This window comes from Copadichromis virginalis, linkage group LG23 (assembly GCF_057382275.1).
Source record: "Copadichromis virginalis isolate Kocher_CV1m ecotype Utaka linkage group LG23, C_Virginalis_male_GT1.1, whole genome shotgun sequence".
NCBI classification, from domain to species: Eukaryota; Metazoa; Chordata; class Actinopteri; order Cichliformes; family Cichlidae; genus Copadichromis; species Copadichromis virginalis.
Genome location: NC_140639.1, coordinates 47,111,794 through 47,129,481, shown reverse-complemented (window position 1 = coordinate 47,129,481; position 17,688 = coordinate 47,111,794). Strand labels below are relative to the sequence as shown.

The 17,688-nt window shown below is 41.7% G+C and overlaps 2 protein-coding genes across 2 annotated transcripts; one reads left to right on the top strand and one right to left on the bottom strand.

Moving 5' to 3' along the window:
• Nucleotides 1-1,363: 1,363 nt before the first annotated feature.
• gpr180 (G protein-coupled receptor 180) lies at nt 1,364-5,656 on the bottom strand. The gene is made up of 10 exons (XM_085448105.1): nt 5,416-5,656; nt 4,396-4,539; nt 4,172-4,266; nt 3,542-3,647; nt 3,090-3,270; nt 2,818-2,867; nt 2,572-2,729; nt 2,212-2,409; nt 2,054-2,131; nt 1,364-1,914 (listed from the first exon to the last, which is right to left on the bottom strand). Exons 1-10 carry the CDS (start codon nt 5,552-5,554, stop codon nt 1,759-1,761), a joined length of 1,305 nt encoding a protein of 434 aa, XP_085304231.1. The 5' UTR covers nt 5,555-5,656; the 3' UTR covers nt 1,364-1,758.
• A 346-nt stretch (nt 5,657-6,002) lies between these two features.
• Nucleotides 6,003-15,470, top strand: tgds (TDP-glucose 4,6-dehydratase). Its single transcript, XM_085448106.1, has 12 exons — nt 6,003-6,295; nt 7,750-7,816; nt 7,981-8,049; nt 9,252-9,342; nt 9,447-9,595; nt 9,675-9,773; nt 10,523-10,582; nt 11,275-11,318; nt 11,420-11,585; nt 11,693-11,748; nt 11,904-12,001; nt 12,072-15,470. The coding sequence occupies exons 1-12, from the start codon at nt 6,249-6,251 to the stop codon at nt 12,188-12,190; spliced, it is 1,065 nt and encodes a 354-aa protein (XP_085304232.1). The 5' UTR covers nt 6,003-6,248; the 3' UTR covers nt 12,191-15,470.
• The last annotated feature ends 2,218 nt before the right edge of the window (nt 15,471-17,688 follow it).

The window sequence follows — 17,688 nt, the reverse complement described above, 5'->3', positions numbered from 1 at the left end:
GGATTATAGCATATATTTAAAATTATAATGGGAGGTCTGTCTGTGTTTGTTTCAGATGGAGTTGGCTCAACTGTGCTACTTAAAAAGCTGCCAATTATATTTTCACCCCAGCTTTTCTCTCTTATTAGAAGGACCTGGATTGACTGTATCCAGGTAAACGTACTGCACCTTCATGCTACACTATAGATTATTCGTTTTTAATGAATTAAAAACAATCGATTTATGATTTAGGAGAGAAAAAAAGAATCAGCAAAAACATACCAAACATGAAACTCCAACCAAAGCTTCTTTATAACGTGCTGATCTTGAAATAAATAGCTGATTAATAAATATATTAGCTGTCAGTTTGCTAAGTGGGACTTGTCCTACATGACAGTGCAGCTCAGTTCTGCCTGGCTCTTATATAACACTAATATCTCATTTAATGAGCCTCATGTACAGTAATAACTTGATGACACAGGAATGGACGTGTGGGGTTGGAATGTATTTACACAGTGAAATTCATTGGAAGCCACCAAGTAGACTTAAGTTCCTCCTGATCTTTTTTATACTGAAGATTTTTTAATAATGGGTTAGCCATGCAACGCATCTTAAGCTACGCAAGTTAGGTGCAGCTGTATGTTAGTGTGTAAATGCTGATGTTTTGGCTCATCGTCTTCACTTTGGCTTCGCACAATCAAAGTCACGCATCCTTCTCAGTTAACAGTGTGACAATCCATTGCTTTACAGAACACATGCTGCATCCATCTGTTCAGACTTCCGCTGGTCCATCCGTCTGTCTGCCCATCTCGATCGATCCTAACACATGTAACGGCTGCTATGAGAAAACCAAACCCAACAGTGGCTCGAAATACCTCCGTGCCACAGAGCTGCACCAGAAACAAACCAATGAGCCTTCGTGGCCGCTCAGCCAACCAGGCCTTAGTTTCTAAGTAGAAACTAGAGATCGTAGGTCAATCAGAGAGTAGCACGTCCTCGCTTTTGCTTTGTTCATGGGGTTAATTAATCTGATATAAAGCGCCAGCCTCAGACACAAACTGAGACTTTTCCATCCTTCGTGGCTTTGATCCAAGTCGTTGCAGCTTTAATGAGCAGGGAAAGCTCAATGAGACGACGGCTTCTGCAATCCCGACCTAAATAGTAGCGTCTTTGTTTTTTCCTTGATAGTAAATCGATGATGCTTCTGTTTGTGTTATAATCAAATCCAAGAACAGAAATAAAACGCTCTCGAGTATTTTAATCTTGGCCCGCGTCCATGAGGCCCGGGCAGCCATCTCCACATTCGGCCCTGTCAGGAGTAAATCTTCGCTTCCTTTTTCTTTCCTCACATCTGCGTCTCTAGGTGATGCATCCTTAATCTGAATCCTGGCCGGCTGTCTTCATCCGTCCTCGTTTTTTTTTTGTTTCAATGGTATTTTGGCTGGCGTCATGGAGAACCAAAGAAACGGCCTGACAGCCGGTTCTCTCCTCCTCTTGTTCAGCAGTGCTCATGCTGGCTCCAGTCAAAAATCACTTAAAACTAGAGGTAGGCTGTTGTTGTACACATATCATCCTCTGTTCACCCTCTTTCAATGATTTCTTGGTAACTTGCTTCCTAGTAACTACAGAAGTTCTCCCAGGAAACAGTTAACTGCAAAGAAAATCAGTCCCTGCAGCGTCTGAGCACATTTTTTTTGAGGAGGAGCGTCACAGCATCATGGCACATCCACCCTTAGCTCGTGATAATCATTATTAGGAAAATTGTGAGGGTGTACATGCTCAGTAGCGCGCCCTGTGGTTCGTTCTGGACATGGTGAGGGGCAGGGAGACTGAGGACAGAGAGGACACCTCCCAGTAAAGAGAGCGAGACAGGAAGAGCTGGTAGAGGATGACCATGGAGATGGACTGGCAGAGGATCACCCCCATGGTCACCACCTGCAGAGGAGGAAGACAGGTGTAAACTTGGTGGCCAATGGAGGACAAAAGGTAAGAACTGAACATTTAAACTCAGTGAACATGAAAGAATTATCCTCAATAGCAAAAACTGTTGTTGTCTTTGTGCGGGAGTTCAAACCTTTTCCTTCTGATGCTCGTTGAAGATCACAGACATGAGGACGAGGATGGGATGACAGAGGAACCACAGGAAGCATCCCTGCACAAAACAAGACCACATGACCGCCCGAGAACCTGCAGGAGTCTGTTATGTCAGTTTTATTGAGAAATCGTTTTTACCTTGGCGAAGCTGAGGTAGAAGTCTCTCTTTAGGGTGCTCCTCTCGGTGGAGATGATCTGGTAGAGGATGGAGGCCAGCAGGAGGGCCAGGCCCACTCTCAGAGCCATGAGGAGGAGACCGGCCACACTCTGCTGGGCGTGATAGCTGTGGTGCTCACTCTCCGACTCTGAATACTGCTCCCACAGCAGCAGCACCGCCTGAAAATACAGTCCGGTTCTTAACAGTCATCTTATGGCAAATACCCCAAATGAACTCCCACCTCATTCTGAAAACATCACGTTTACCTGATCGGGATTCTATGTGCTGGTCAAATTTTCCTTAAAAATTAAACACTTGAAGTCATCTCAAGTTCTGCATACCTGTGTAATAACTCCACCAACAGCTACAGCCGTGGAGGCCGGAGACTGTTCCCACTGCAGAGGTCGGGACTGAGGCTTCCTGCCTCGGCTCAGGGTCCAGCCCATACACAGACTCAATAACATGTACAGCATGGACACCTGGGACACCATATCCCAGACTGCATTGGAGCCAAAAGAGAGGTTAACATGATCAGAGAGGTTCATTTTTTCTTTTATTGACTCTTTATAATGTTGCAGGTAACATACACTCAGCCAGGCTGCCCATCAGTGGAAGACCGATTCCATCTCTGGAATACCTGCAGACAACAGGAGGCACAAACAGAAACACTGTTGTCTTAATTCACATAGTTTTTTATTAACAACTCTGTACTAAATAAATACAAATATTCCGAAAGACTTAAAATACATTTTAGGTCATAAAACATTACTGATATGTAACAGTGGGCCATCAAGAGTAGCATGAGCTTTAGAAACATTATAAATATTGCGCTGCCTTTCTCTGGCTCTGCTGAATCTACCTGGCCAGGTGGATGTAGTTGCAGAGCGCAGAGCAGCCCTGTAAAGCCAGCGCTGTAGTCAGTACTTTGAGGACAGTGTGCATGGGTCCTCCTTTCCTCAGAGCCTGGTACAGAGGCTGGATATAGATGCAGCAGGCGATGAAGTAGGCCAGCAGCAGGAGGAAGTAAAAACTGTGGAGGCCTAAGAGAGCGAGAGGGGAAAAATCATCAGCAATCCATCAGGATCAAACATAAAGTCCTGTCCTAATGTATTAATCAGGTGTGACATAGCACCTGAAGAGCCCTTACAACTTTTTATTAGTTTTACTAGATTTGGGACTTTATGCCGACAGTCATACTCTCACTGCAGAGGAAGCTAACAAGCATGAAATGCATCACCAGCTTGAGCTTAGTGATGCACTGACATTATCTGCTGTAGTCTGACAGCGGAGGGCATATTCGGGGTGTCTGACCTGCCTCCTCTGCACTGAAATGCTCCAGAGGGTTTCCAGCCGAGTCGGCATTAAACAGCAGGACAGTGAAATCAAGATCAGCGTGGCCGGCAATCAATACGTTTTCCTAAGGAGAGAACGGAAATCTTAGTGATAAGCAGAATCCATATAGTTATGACTATCATTATTACTCGATCATGCAGTACTGTTGAAGGCATTACTATCTAGTATAACAGCATTACTACCAATATTTCAACCTACTTTTCCAGAACCAGTTTTAAATATTTAACTGTGCATTCACACTGTCAGTGTTGTGTTTTGTGTTAGAATGAGCTCGCTGACAATAAATGTTTATTGTGACAGATTTATGACTGTGTGTGTATTTGACTGTATATATGCGTACATGACTGTGCATGCACTGACCTGTAGGTGTGATGCAAACCAAAACATTTGCGACCATCAGTTTCTGCAGGAGTAGGACTGTATTTCACTGTATACTGCAATATAGAGTGCATGTGTCTTTGCACAGAGTCTCCTTTAGAGGTGTCCTCTTATTTGTTCATATTTGTGACAACAGCATCGCTGCTGCAGGTTTGCCTGACTGAAGCCCTAGTTGCATTATTACATTAATATTATATATAATTGTGTTACCTGACATGTATATCTGTCAGCATATAGGATCTGCCAGGCTGTGGGCAAAGACTGCCGAGGGATCGTCTGGTTGTGCTCTTCTTGACTGAGTGTAACTGTGGGTGGGTAGGGGTGGGGGAAGAGAGATGAGGTGACAGTGTGGAGGAAGGAAAGTGGAGACATAAATCAATATGGCATCATGGCAGGAGAATCCAGAATTGTATCAGCGATTGCTGGTTTCTTACTGGTCACGTCGGCTTTGGCGAGCCTCTCGGAGCAGCTGAGGTTGTCCAGCTCCGAGTCCATATCCTGATACAGCAGCAGTCTGGACTCTCTCTCTTTAGCCAGCGTTGAGCTGTCCACCCGGCACACCAGCAGACCGTTGCCGGCTAAACGAAGACAAGGCACCATGGTTGCAGCAGCTTCTCAGATGTAACATTTAACACTCAGATAGCATATTCGTGAAATTTTACAGACCAAACGGCTAACTAGTAATTCAATAATGTAGTCAACTGATTAGACTTTAATATATAAAACATTCATTTTCAAATATATAAGCTGGAGAACAAAGAGATTGTAGCTTTCAGTGGCCTTTGGATCTCTGAGGTCCAATGATGGGTCCCTAGTTTGCCAGCATGGTTTCTACCCATAGGCCCTTGTGCTTCACACAGGGTTAATCTCCTGAAACAAGTGAGATTAGCTGACATCTGGTAGCCTCAGACCTTTTTAAAGCAAAAAGTCTTGCAGAAAACACCCCCCACTATGCCATGTGACATGTGCAGCCAGCCTCTGTCCACACTGAGGGTGCAATCAGCTCATTTATGGGTCGGAAAGAAGTTGGATTCCTATAAGACCTGTAAAAAATACCTAAAAGTGTCCTGAAGCAAGTTTCCGGAATACTTGTTGGAGGTCAGCCCGAATAAAAATGCTATAAAACAAAATACAGAGGCTTAAGACAAACAGTAATTTGACATTAAGCAGCAAAGGTAAAGATAAAGCGCCGGCTGAATGCTGCCAGAACTGCTAATAATCAGTGCACACGTTATCAGATACTCGCATGACACGTTAGTTACACCCATTGTTGAGCGGCTCAGTGAGAGCTGTTAGCAAATAAAAAAAGGAAAGCAAACACGGGCACTAAACTGAGCCGTCAGCTCGTTATTACCCCCACGTTAATCATTAAGGTGGCGTGAAAAGAAGCTAAGCCCGCTGTCAGAGCTGGAATGACACGCCAGCAGCAAGCACATCAGCACCGTCAACGTTACCTTGGTACATGAATTTAGTGATGAACTGGCCCTTCTGCTGTCTCGCCGCTTCGCTCTTAAAAAGTCCCGTAACAGTTTTCCCGGAAGCCTCTGAAGTGAGCAGCAAAACAGCCGCAAGTGTGGCTAATAAGTACGACATTTTCCCGCTTGTGCAGTTTAGCGTTATCGACAAATATAGGATGCCTCATCGATTCAATGAGCCACGAAGCCAGAAGTGAACCAGCTGCGTCAAGACCCCCAAAAGTTCGCCAAGCTGTGACCGGAAGTTGGATGTTCTTGCCCTCAAATAAAAGCTAAGCTTGGAAATAATGGATAATAAACGCGCGCGGAATGACACAAAACACATTCACATGAAGACACACCTGAAATAATATTATATTTAAGTTTGGTATAAAACTAAACGCAACACACACAAGTGTTGTAGGTTAAAATACTCGATATGACCTTTATTTTGGAAAGCACCACCGGATGATATGTGTTTATTTAAGAGGACTTGACTGGTTTTCGCTTGCCTACAGGTCTACGTTGACAGTTTGATTGATTCGGGATTCACGCAATCACATCGCGCTAACTTCACTGCGTCATGTAGGACAACCAATCAGAGAGTAGAAACTAGTACACACACTATTAATGACCCGCCCGCTTTCAACGTGTCAACACTGCCGTGAAGCAGCCGGTGACTGTCGCACAATCCGGCTACTGTTATGGAAGGAAATAAAGCTCTGCTGTTTCCGTTAGGATAGCTAGCTTCCAGGCTTGATGTCGGAAAATATGTTTTTATTATACCTATAGGAGTTCATGTTGTGAGGTAACAGCTGCTGGAAGACCGGGAAATGGACTTCAACAGGACTGTTCTGGTGACTGGAGGCTCTGGATTCATGTGCGTTCGTATTTCATATCAGTGTACACTTAAGCTGAAATAACATTACGAACTTAGCATTTAGCTTGATAAACAGACCTGGCCGTGGTTCCTCTTTTAGTTATCAAGACTAGGACCTGTAAGGAAAACCTTTGCACAGGTGAAACAGAGGTAAACAATAAAGGAACATCTGTTAGCAATAGCAGTTATTTACTAAGAAATAAGCACAATCTTATTAGTGAAAAAGTATTTATTGTAAAAAACAAACGAACTAACATTACTCTGGCTTATTTTATAAATCATCCCGGTGTCTCTACAGCAGGGGTGTCAAACTCAAATACACAGTGGGCCAAAATTCAAAACTGGAACAAAGTCGCGGGCTAACATTAATATTTATTGAAAAAAAAAAATCTTCCTCCAGATATAAGAATGAATCTTTTCTTATGGACTCAAATAAGTTTTTCTGGAAAACTGAATATGGAACAAGCAAAGCTTAATACTAAACAATACATATATTAGCTGTATAATACCAGTAGGCCAGCTCTAATAGTCATTTGGTATGGCTTCGCGGGCCAAATGTAATTAGGCTGCGGGCCAAATTTGGCCCGCGGGCCAGAGTTTGACACCTATGCTCTACAGGTTGAGTAACTGTTCACAAGTCTTGGAGTAGTAGTTTCAGTCCTGGGGTATATTTCAAAATATTATGGCAGACTGAGAATTGAGCCCACAAACACATGGAGCCAAATGCTCAGATGAGTGTTAAAGTGTAGTTAGCACTCAGTTAGAACACTTGTAAATTACTTGTTTTGCCTGTAATCTGTCAAGAAAGAACTTCCTGTGACAACACAGAAGCTGGAACCAGTTTTTGGCAAAGTGATCTCCATATATCCTTTATTTATCCTGGCAAAAAGTCTTATTGGCATTAAAAATGTCTTTTTCGAAATAGCTGTGACCAAGTGGGCAGCAGAAATTGCAGCAAATTTAAAATCAGAGTTCTTTCGAGATATTGGAAGTGACTGAAATGGACTGGATTATTTATAATGTAGGTACAATAACAGGTGATTTCTTTGTGTTAAATATAACCCCTTAGCAAATCCTGGTTAATACAGCCTCTTTACCAATATAAGCAAAGATATTAGACATAAAAAACACATAGAGACAGGTTTATTAACAGCAAATGGAGGAACAAGCAAAGTTTTCCCTTTTATTATAAGAAAAATGTAAAATTTGGGAATGCTCAGTTCACAAATCAGGTTTCATTTCATTATTATGGTTTTATCTCACTAACAAATGAAGGAATCTCTGTTTGTGGGATGTGATTTCTGTAGTGTTTACATATAGGCAATGCAAAGTGGTCAGCTCATGTCGTCTTCTTGACATAAATGGCACAGACATGTGTGGGCTGATGGAGTCTCTGCCCAGATAAAGGCCAGTGGGGCGTAAATGAACTGTCTCAAATTTCTCTGCTCCTACAGCGGCTCCCATCTGGTGTGCTCGCTGGTCCACAGACACCCGGAATGGAGAATTATCAACCTGGATAATGTAAGTCTTAATTTTCTTCCCCCCCCCCCCCCCCCCCCCCCCCCCCCCCCCTCACTCCGTTTCCAAATATATCACTCTGGGTTTGTTGTCTTTGTGACGTGCAAAGCTGCAGCTAGTGTCTGCTGTGTGCACTGTGGCACGTCTCACTGTCTGATCTCTTCCAGTTGGATTACTGCTGCAGCCCCAGGAGTCTGAAGAGCGTTGAAAACAGAACGAACTACATCTTTATCAGGGTGAGCGCTGATAAATAAACACATCAGGTCAAGAATAACCAGACTGACACCAGATTAGGGCTGCCACGATTAGTCGACTAGTCACGATTATGTCGACTATTAAAATCGTCGACGACTAATTTAATAGTCGACGCATCGTTTGAAGCTTTGTAAGATCACAAAGGACGCAGGAATAATAATAGTAGGATTTAAGAGTGTAATAACGGACTGAAACAGAAGATGGCAGCACTGCATGTACAAGGATGCCAGCTGCCGTTAAACCCCGAAGAAGAAGAAGCTGTGTCCCAGAATTCATAGCGCAGCTGTCAACAATGGCGGCAGCTAGTTCGTTTTAACTTTACTCTTATTATTCTTTCTGGGTCACAAAATAAACCTTTAACATATTTTCAGGCGAGAATGTAGCTGTGTAAACCTCAAATATCTGCTCAGTTTATCAAGACACCACATATTTTCAAAAGCGCTCCGACGTTTTCGGAGACGTCTGTTACCCACTAGCTCGTTAGCTAGGCGGGGGCAAGGCTAACTAGAGCCGTGAGAACACTGGACTCCCGGCAAATCGTTTTCAAACCCACCGCCGTCTTTTGCTAGTCAGGTTAAACATATATATAAGTCACTTAGATAACTTAAAAATGTTATTGTTTGGCTTTCTTTAGTATTTTATTTGTTCCTGAGTAAATCGGTTTGGCTGAGATTAAAGTTATAGTTTTTGCACAGCTAAAACTGTCAAGCAGACAGCTGATTATCAGAAGTGTGAGATGCTGGAGAATATACTCCGGTGTCCTGTTATATTTTAGAAAGCAAGGAGTTTATTAAACTTCACCGAAACAATCTGCAAATTTCATTAAAAATTAATAAACTACCATCTTGTCTTTATTTTTAGTTAGCACAAACACTTCAAGCTGTAAGCTAATGATAGTTATATAAGACCAGATGCTGCTGGTGCAATAAGCTGTACGCTGTACGTCCAATGGATGATGATCTGATTAGTCGACTAATCGCAAAAATAATCGGTGACTAGTCGACTATCAAAATAATCGTTTGTGGCAGCCCTACACCAGATGTCTATTTAATTTAATGCTACTTTTGTATAATTACATGTATTATTATGCTTAAAATAAGGTGTAATTTGAAGGATTTATCATCAGTTGAGCTTTAACTGTGCTGGGTGCACAGTTACTCATTTGGACTCTTTTCTTCAACAGGGGGATGTGTGTAACCCGCGGCTGCTGAACCACATCTTCAGTTCCAAAAACATCGACGTCATCTTTCACCTGGCTGCCAAAACTCACGTCGGTGAGCAGCAGCTTGTTCGGGCAGTTCTTATGAACAGGAGCTTTTGCAGTTTCAGCTCTCGTGTTAAAGTTCTTTTCCTCTCTCCTTCCTCTCTGTGCTGTCAGAGGCTTCCTTTGAATCCCCGTCCACTTTCCAGCAGGTCAACATTGAAGGGACCAGAGTTCTGCTGGGAGCGGCCCATCAGGCCCGACACCAGCCACAGCGCTTCATCTACATCAGCACCGATGAGGTGTACGGAGCCAGTCTGCATGAGGCCAGTGGATAGATTGGGGTTGTTGGTTCGTGCTTTTGTTTATGGATCAGGCAGTGACGCTGATGTTTGTCCCCTACAGGTGTTTGATGAGAGCAGCCCAGTGAGGCCCTCCAATCCGTACGCTGCTACTAAAGCTGCTGCAGAGTATCTGGTCAGATCGTACTGGGACCAGTACAAGGTAAACCCATACAGATGGGCCAGTAGCTTCCAAACCAAATAAATGACTTTAGATATTAGTTTTTGATTTTTCAGTTTTGGCTTGGATGTTAGTTACTCAGTTTAACAATCACAGTAGTGAAAACAGCATTATTATTGTGACCATATGACATGAACTTTGGAGCTCGTTGCCTTTGAAATAGTTGCTTGGCCACTGATTGTAGTCAGATGCCATCTTTAAAGATACTTTAGTGCATTTAGATGGCAATAAGATCGGGTCAGCCTGCTATCAGTCTACAACTGAGCCCGGTCGGATTGGCATTTGATTGCAATCAGTGATCAGAAAGCAGTTAACTTTCGCTGTCTACATACATAGAAATTCACATTAAGTCCTTATATTCAGAGTCCAGCCAGAGACTTATCGATTTGATGAGAAATCCTTCCATAAATAGTGATGTCGTTGCTGCAGGAAAGCTATGTAACTGCAAAATGATGTGGGCGCTCCACAACCTTCCAGTTTTACAGGAATATGACTAGAATGCAACCAGCTGGCAACTATAAGTCAAGTCCCCTGTTGCTGCAGACTAGTTGCGCTTGTACTCTTGTAAGAAAGAGAACTTCAAAACTGGGCAACTCTCATCAAAATAATCGACATGGATACATGGCACTAGAGGCCAGAGGTTAATGTGATTTGAGGTGAACTGTCCCTTTAATTTTAAAACTTGAATGACTTTTTTAATCTTTGTCATTTGAATACTGCTCTGTTACCAGTTTCCCATCATCATTACCAGGAGCAACAACATCTACGGGCCCAGGCAGTACACGGAGAAGGTCCAGTATCATGACTAAGCACACCCATTTGACATTAAGTGGCTAATTTTGCAGAAATATGCTCCATTTGTACAGTTTAAGATTTGAGGCTGTATATAAGATATCTGCGCAGCTGTATGTAGAACTATTTTCATGTATGTAAAGCAACATCAGGTCACACTGATGTCATCTGTGCAAGATTAATCTACAGCAGGGGTGGGCAACTCCAGGCCTCGAGGGCCGGTGTCCCTGCAGGTTTTAGATGTGTCCTTGAACCAACACAGCTGATCTAAATGGCTAAATTAGCTCATCAACATGTCCTGAAGTTCTCCAGAGGCCTGGTAATGAACTAATCATGTGATTCAGGTGTGTTGACCCAGGGTGAGATCTAAAACCTGCAGGACACCGGCCCTCGGGGCCTGGAGTTGCCCACCCCTGATCTACAGTGATACATATTTTAAAGATTTGTTTTAAGGTTGTTGTAATTACTGTCATTGCCACAAGGGGGAGACAAAAGTTCACCCTGCAGGTTTAAAAATGCTGCAATCAGCTGTGTGTTAACATTTGACTACAACTGAATGCACAGACAGAAAATGCAAAATCAGACTTTCACTTTCAGTTCCTTCCAAAGATTTAACTGGTTTTAAAGAGTTAAACATATCTTCTTCTTTGTCACCAAGCTTTTAATATAAATTGTCATCTTGATCTTTCAGGTCATTCCAAGGTTCCTCACCCTCTTACAGATGGACAAGAAATGGTGGGTTTGTTTTAACGAGCGCTGTCGTTCCGGTCTGTGTTTCACAGTAACAGAAGTGCTTATCCAATTAAACCCGTTTCTGTGCGTTTGCTCTGCGGCAGCACTATCCAGGGAACCCTTCCAAAATCCCGCCACTTCCTGTTTGTCAGTGATGCCATAAACGCCTTCCTGTTGCTTCTGGAGAAAGGGATTGTGGGAGAAATCTACAATGTGGGGACAAGCTGTGAGATTCCCATCATGCAGCTGGCGAGGGAACTTGTTAGGATGGTGGGTTTAGGAACTGTTTAGTCAAACATTTAGCAGGAGCTTTTAGGAAGTAAGCGAATTAAATGAATACTAAAAGGTGTGTGTGTGTGTGTGTTCGTTCTGTTTAGGTCAAGAAAGTGCCAGAATCTGAAGTAAATGATTGGCTTGAGTTTGTGCCTGACAGGTAAGTAGAGAAAGAGCTGGCAAAAGCAGGGGAGAATTCCAGGAAGTAGCCAAAGCCTTCCACTTTGGCTTTAGACTCAAAATCTCCGTCTTTTGACATCTTGACCTTAAAAGCACACTCTTGTCCACTTTTAACCTTTGACCTCTGCTCTCCAGGCCGCGGGTCGACCTGCGTTACCCCATCAAGTGTGAGAAGCTGCAGCAGCTGGGCTGGAGAGCTGAGGTGTCCTGGACTGAAGGCATCAGACAGACAGGTACAGTCACACACTCACACTCCCTTCCTGTATGGTGTGTTAGTGATTCATGCGCTTCTTGTTTTTACAGTGAAATGGTACCGAGACAACCCAGACTTCTGGTCAGACATCAGCGAAGACCAACCACCAATCAGGCGCGAGTTTGAAAATGCTGCCACCACAGTGGTCCCGATCAGCTCTGAATCTTGACTGACAGGAAGAGACTTAATTTTTTTTCCATACAAGTAATTTCACGTGATATTTATGTAGCACAGAGGCCATCATGGCTGGTTTAAAGCTCAATGAACAAAACACTGAATCCTTCAGTTAGCATCAGTCTTACTCTGCAGAACATTTCATTCTCAGCCGTCTCTCAGTTAAGACAGTCTGAGCAACAGGACCTGAAGTGCCAGATAACCAAGGGGAGAGCCTTCAAAGCAGACGTACAGCTGGAAATTAATGCACTTTATTAACTTCATAGTAATTACAATCTTAGCTGATATTAACAGTGTCTTGTCCTGCTCATTGTGATTTTTTTTTAATTATATGTTTGCACACTGTGGGCTGAGGGACATTAATCTCTGATTGGTTCAACATTTTCATTTAGTGTTGGCAGGATCCTGGAGTCGTACAGACAAACAGGTTAAAGTGTCAGCGCAGTAAGAAAAACTGAGGGGAAGAGCAACGCCTCACCTTTGATTGCGTTTGGCTGAGTATGCAGTGCAGGCACAAGTTTAAATTAAGACTCCTCTTTCCTGTTGGCTTTCATCAACAGAAAATAATCAGGATTGTAAGAATAGATTTTTAAGTTGGGCTTTGTTAACTTTAGCCTTCTTTTACCAAATGGCCTGAAATAGCAATGATCTCTGTTGATGTAGGTAGCACAGACTCAGTGCCTTATTTCCAGTGTACATGGATTATGAACCCAAGAGGCTCATTTTGAGACCAGAAGAAACTGATTTGACCTTCTTCAGCCTTTTATCTCATGTGTTTCCTTTAAGATTGTTAATGCAAATATTCTGGTCGCCGTTTGGCCCAGACTAGAACGACACATTACATAATGGAACAGGTTTCAGAGAACAAGGGTTATGCAGGTAAATCCTAGATAACCCTCTAATGAACGGATGTCTGCCATTGTACACCGTGGGCCAAATACTGTGATCAGAAGACAACTGGATCAGAGAAACTCCACACTTAATGCCTCATATGTTAATAAAATAAGTTTTTCTACATGACAAAGATCTGTCAGCACAACTCTTTGGGCTTAAACCATAAGAAATGTGAATAATTGGTAGCTCAGTTTTATAATTTTAGTACATTCTGGACAAAGTTTTTGTTCACTAATTTTTTTTTCTTTACTGTTGACTTAAAAAAAAAAACATTTAAGTTTTTTTTAAATATTTCATTACTTTGGTGTATCATGAATGGCCACAGGGGAAGATCTTTGGAGTCTTTGCTGAACTGGCTCCAAGGCCTCATGTTTGACACCCTATTGTATGTTAGTCACCAGTATTTTGCACTTAGTCACTTCAATCGCTTGCATCAAAGTTGAAAGGTTTCTAAGCAGTTTTACTTTTGCCAGATCTCGACTTTTTACGGTCTCTCGTCACAGCATCACTGCGAATCACTTCCTGTGTGGACGCAGCTTTATTCAGAGTTAGAGGCTGCTGTTCTGTTGTTCTACACAAAGCTAATAAAACTGACTCCAACTTTAAGAAACGTGGCTGTCAGGTCATTTTAATCTGCTTATTGAATGAAGCAAACAGCTTCGAGTCATCCTCTGCTACCAGTCAGCAAGGCTCTGTACCAAGTTAGAAAGATGTAGGTGCAACTTCAGATTTCAAATGAGTTGTTTATGATTTTTAATGATCTGTGTTTTAAGGACAACAATCATTCCTGTCAGATGCATTTTATGCACACCGTTTTTATAATTTGATGCTGTAGAATGTATTTATTTTCAAATAAACACTTTTTAATAACTTCACAGTTTGTGTTTTTCCATGTCTGTAAAGTCACACACGTACACAAACAAAAGCCAAAACCACTGATTACATCTGCAAATCCAAACCTTTATTTGTGGTAAAATCAGAATATTTGCACAGTTTTGTTTTCTTCGTGCAGTGCTCTTCGTGCACATCTGCTAAACTAATACATAAGCAAATACTAACTACCAGGCTGGTGCAGCTGCCCGTCCACACTATGGGGTCTGGCCATTCAGTAATGACGACAGCACTGGGCTTCATTTCAGTTCGCTCGCTAAGAGAACAGCAATCGTTCCTAAATGCACCTCAGCATCTGAATTTCAGATCACTTTAACAAACTGAACTTGAAATAAAGCCACAAAGTGTTTTGTTTTTGTGTGTCTTTCACGACACCCTGACAAAAAATACAATTACTTTGTTGCAAAATGTAGTTTGTGCATACAAAAGGCTGTAAAGTAATGGTTCACCTACGTCTGATATGCGTCAGTGATTGCTGAGGCTACAGTCTTTGGACAAATCAATCAGTCCCTGTGTAACTACAGTGGGTCTGTGCTTAGAGGAGCACCAGTACAAATGTCCGTTATATTACTGTCTCTCCTGCAGGTCAGATAAATACTGATCAGCTGCAAGAAGGGGAAAAAATAATAAATAAATCCCCATTTCTGATTGGCCAGAAACACCCCTGTGACAGCTCTAACAACGCCTGAAAAGATGCAAACCACAACAACGGAGCAATAGAACCACAGTTAAGTCTGTGTTATGAAGACTTTAAAGATCGCCACTTGTTTTTGCCAGACATTCACAACAAGGGTATTAACGAGAAGGAAAAGTGTAAAGAGTCAACAAAGAAAAGGAAAAATAAAACGACTTGGAGAAAATCTGGACACTTTTTTTTGTACTGCATGTTTTTGTCGTTTTTTACAAAATGGTCTTTGATCGTTAACTTGTTATTTTTTAATCCAAACCTTGGCATTTACGGTGGTATTTTCTCAATTTGTTTGCCGATTAAAAATGGCTGTTTATGGTTGATTATTATTGGCAATGAAGCCTGTCGCATAAACAGGTTTGCGGATGTGATACTGAGTCCAATGTGACTTTAAAGGTAACCAGTGGAGGCTGTTTCTCGTAACGTGTCGCCATCACATCGGCTGCAATCAACAATCTGTGGTACACCTCGAACCTTCATGTTACACCACATGCACATCTTTACACATTAACAGAAGACCTGAAGTTGGAGGTTTCAGCTGGGAGAAGAGTACTGTAGTGCTGGAAAACACTGGTGTTGAGCTTTACGCAGGGATACACAAGATACTGTGGCATCTTTAAACTGTAATTGGCAGAACTGACTGGACTATTTAGTTGAAATCGGAATTTTCAGGAATGACAGCATGAATACTGCCAAAAATAAAATCATAGGCATTGCGTAGATTCAGCAGATTTTAGGCCACATAGATTGATGGCTAGCGCTAAAACGTAGGGTAAGTGCTAGTGTGCTAAAAATCTATAAACCAAGGGGCAAAAGTAATACAGGATGAAAACAACAAATGATAATGAAGGTTATTTTTTGAGTTATTTAGGTTTAGACTAAGTTGTGGACTGCTGATGCTAGCACGTCACAGCCATGTTGCTAGCATGGCCGATAACCAGGAAGCACTGCGAGTACCTCCACCCCCAGAGAACCCCCGGCTTTCTGAGGTTTTTAAACAAGCTGATCATAGAAGGTATAAAACAGATTCATTTTTCTGACTCAATAGCTACGTCCAAGACAGAAGTGCCTAAAACCTGCATTCTATCTGAAGACCACCAGATGGCGATAGCTGTGCTTGCTAAAAGAACGCTTTCCTGCTGAGTTATGGGCTCAGTCACTCATTCAGTTTTTAATGTTTTTTTTTAAGCCTATTTTGTAAATCTTGGTCATAATATGCTTCCAAAAGGATTATCTATGGTACACCTAATGGTAATCATTCACAAATTTTTAGCCAATGAGCAAGCAGTCTCAGTCATCTGTTTTTTTGTTTGTTTCTTTTTAAATCAAGATGGTAAAAGTGAAGATGCCAATATTAAGACTTCAAAGTGGGACTTGAGGATCAGATATATGGGCCAGATTTGCCTGATAAAATTCAGTTTCATTCTTACAAGTTAAATAAAAAAAAATGTAAGGAAGAACCGTGGCTGCAAAAACCACCCAGTTAAAAAAAGAAAAGATGTGCACACAGGATAGGAGCGAGGTTTTAGGGTGTTTTGTTGTTTTTTGTTTTTTTTTTTAATGGTCTTACACAAAATATATGCATCTGTATTTATGAAATGCAGGTGATTTTTGAAAATTACAACCACTGTTGAAACCCAGCCTTGCTATGGTGAGACGCTGACGGAGAAACGCTCCCCCACGTCGCATCTTTAACATTAAAAAGCTCACACTACCCCAGAAAAATAGAAATTTTTCACTCATACCAATGACATTCAACATTCAAGTGCCAGTGTTTTTGTTTACTGTCTTTTGGTCAAGTCACTTTGTAAAATATCAGCTTTTGTATTAGGCATAGAAAAATAAATATTTCTCAAAAATGCTTGATAAATTACACAAACTTGCAGTGAAAGTAGACTCAAGAACTCTGTGTGCAAACAGCTGAATCCTACCTTTGCTGTTAACTAGAACTCCACCTGGTCCCCAAAAAAAAAAAAACAATTAAAAATTAAAAAAAAATTAAAAACAAAAATTCTCAAAGAACCTTTGCGCGCGCACACACACACACACTTCTTATTTAACATCTCTACACTGTCTTCACACTCACTCTCAGTCGTACCTCTTTAGGATTAAAGGACGTGTGCTACAGAAGACTTTTGTTGAAGTCTTTTGTGTAAAACTCAGTGGTCTTTCTATAACGGAGGGGGCCCTGCAGGCCGCAGCAATGGAAGCATAGCACCATTAATTGTTCTCTGACCATCAGTGCTGTCTGTATCACAGGTAAGTTTGCTATCAGCTCCATTAGGGCTGGGTATCACCCTTCATTTAAGGCATCAGAAGGTTTTGGGAAACAAAAAAACAAAAAGAACTAAAGTGCTGGATCAGTTTTGCAGGAAGTAAACAAAGCATTTTCTGCATGACACAAACATTTGTGTTTTTTCTTAAACTTTGTTTACTGCTGAAAGTGTGTGAGATAGTTAAGGTACATGCAGTGACACTAGCAAGACACTGATGATCAGTTAGCATGTAACAGTAGCACTGTTTACCATGTTACATGAGCATGTTACCAAGGTAGATTTGCTAATTAGCAGATGAAGAGTTTTGCGGTATTTTGCCAAAAAAAATGAAGTCTTTCAGAATTCGTAATTGTGAGGACCAACGCGGTAGATAAAGTGCCTGATCTACATTCCTATCCATAATGCCCTGCTGCTCATATTTTCTCAAAAACGTAACATTAGCGGCACAAAACTGCAACATGTCCAAGTTTTAGCACCGGGAATCAGCTGTCAGTCAGTAAAAAATGTGCCTGAATTGTTCCGAGTCAAAAGCATTTACATAAAGTTTTAATTTTTTTTTATCCCCGCATCATAACAGCATCTGACCGAGCAAACATTCCTACACTTACATAAAATAATCAAAAATTTTGCAATAGTTTGAAATACCCAGCCCTAACCAACAAATTTCAGTCTTTAGTGATTCAGCCACTTCAAAAGGCACCGTTCACATGTAAAACTCTGGGCTATTTCACATGTGCCAGTTTG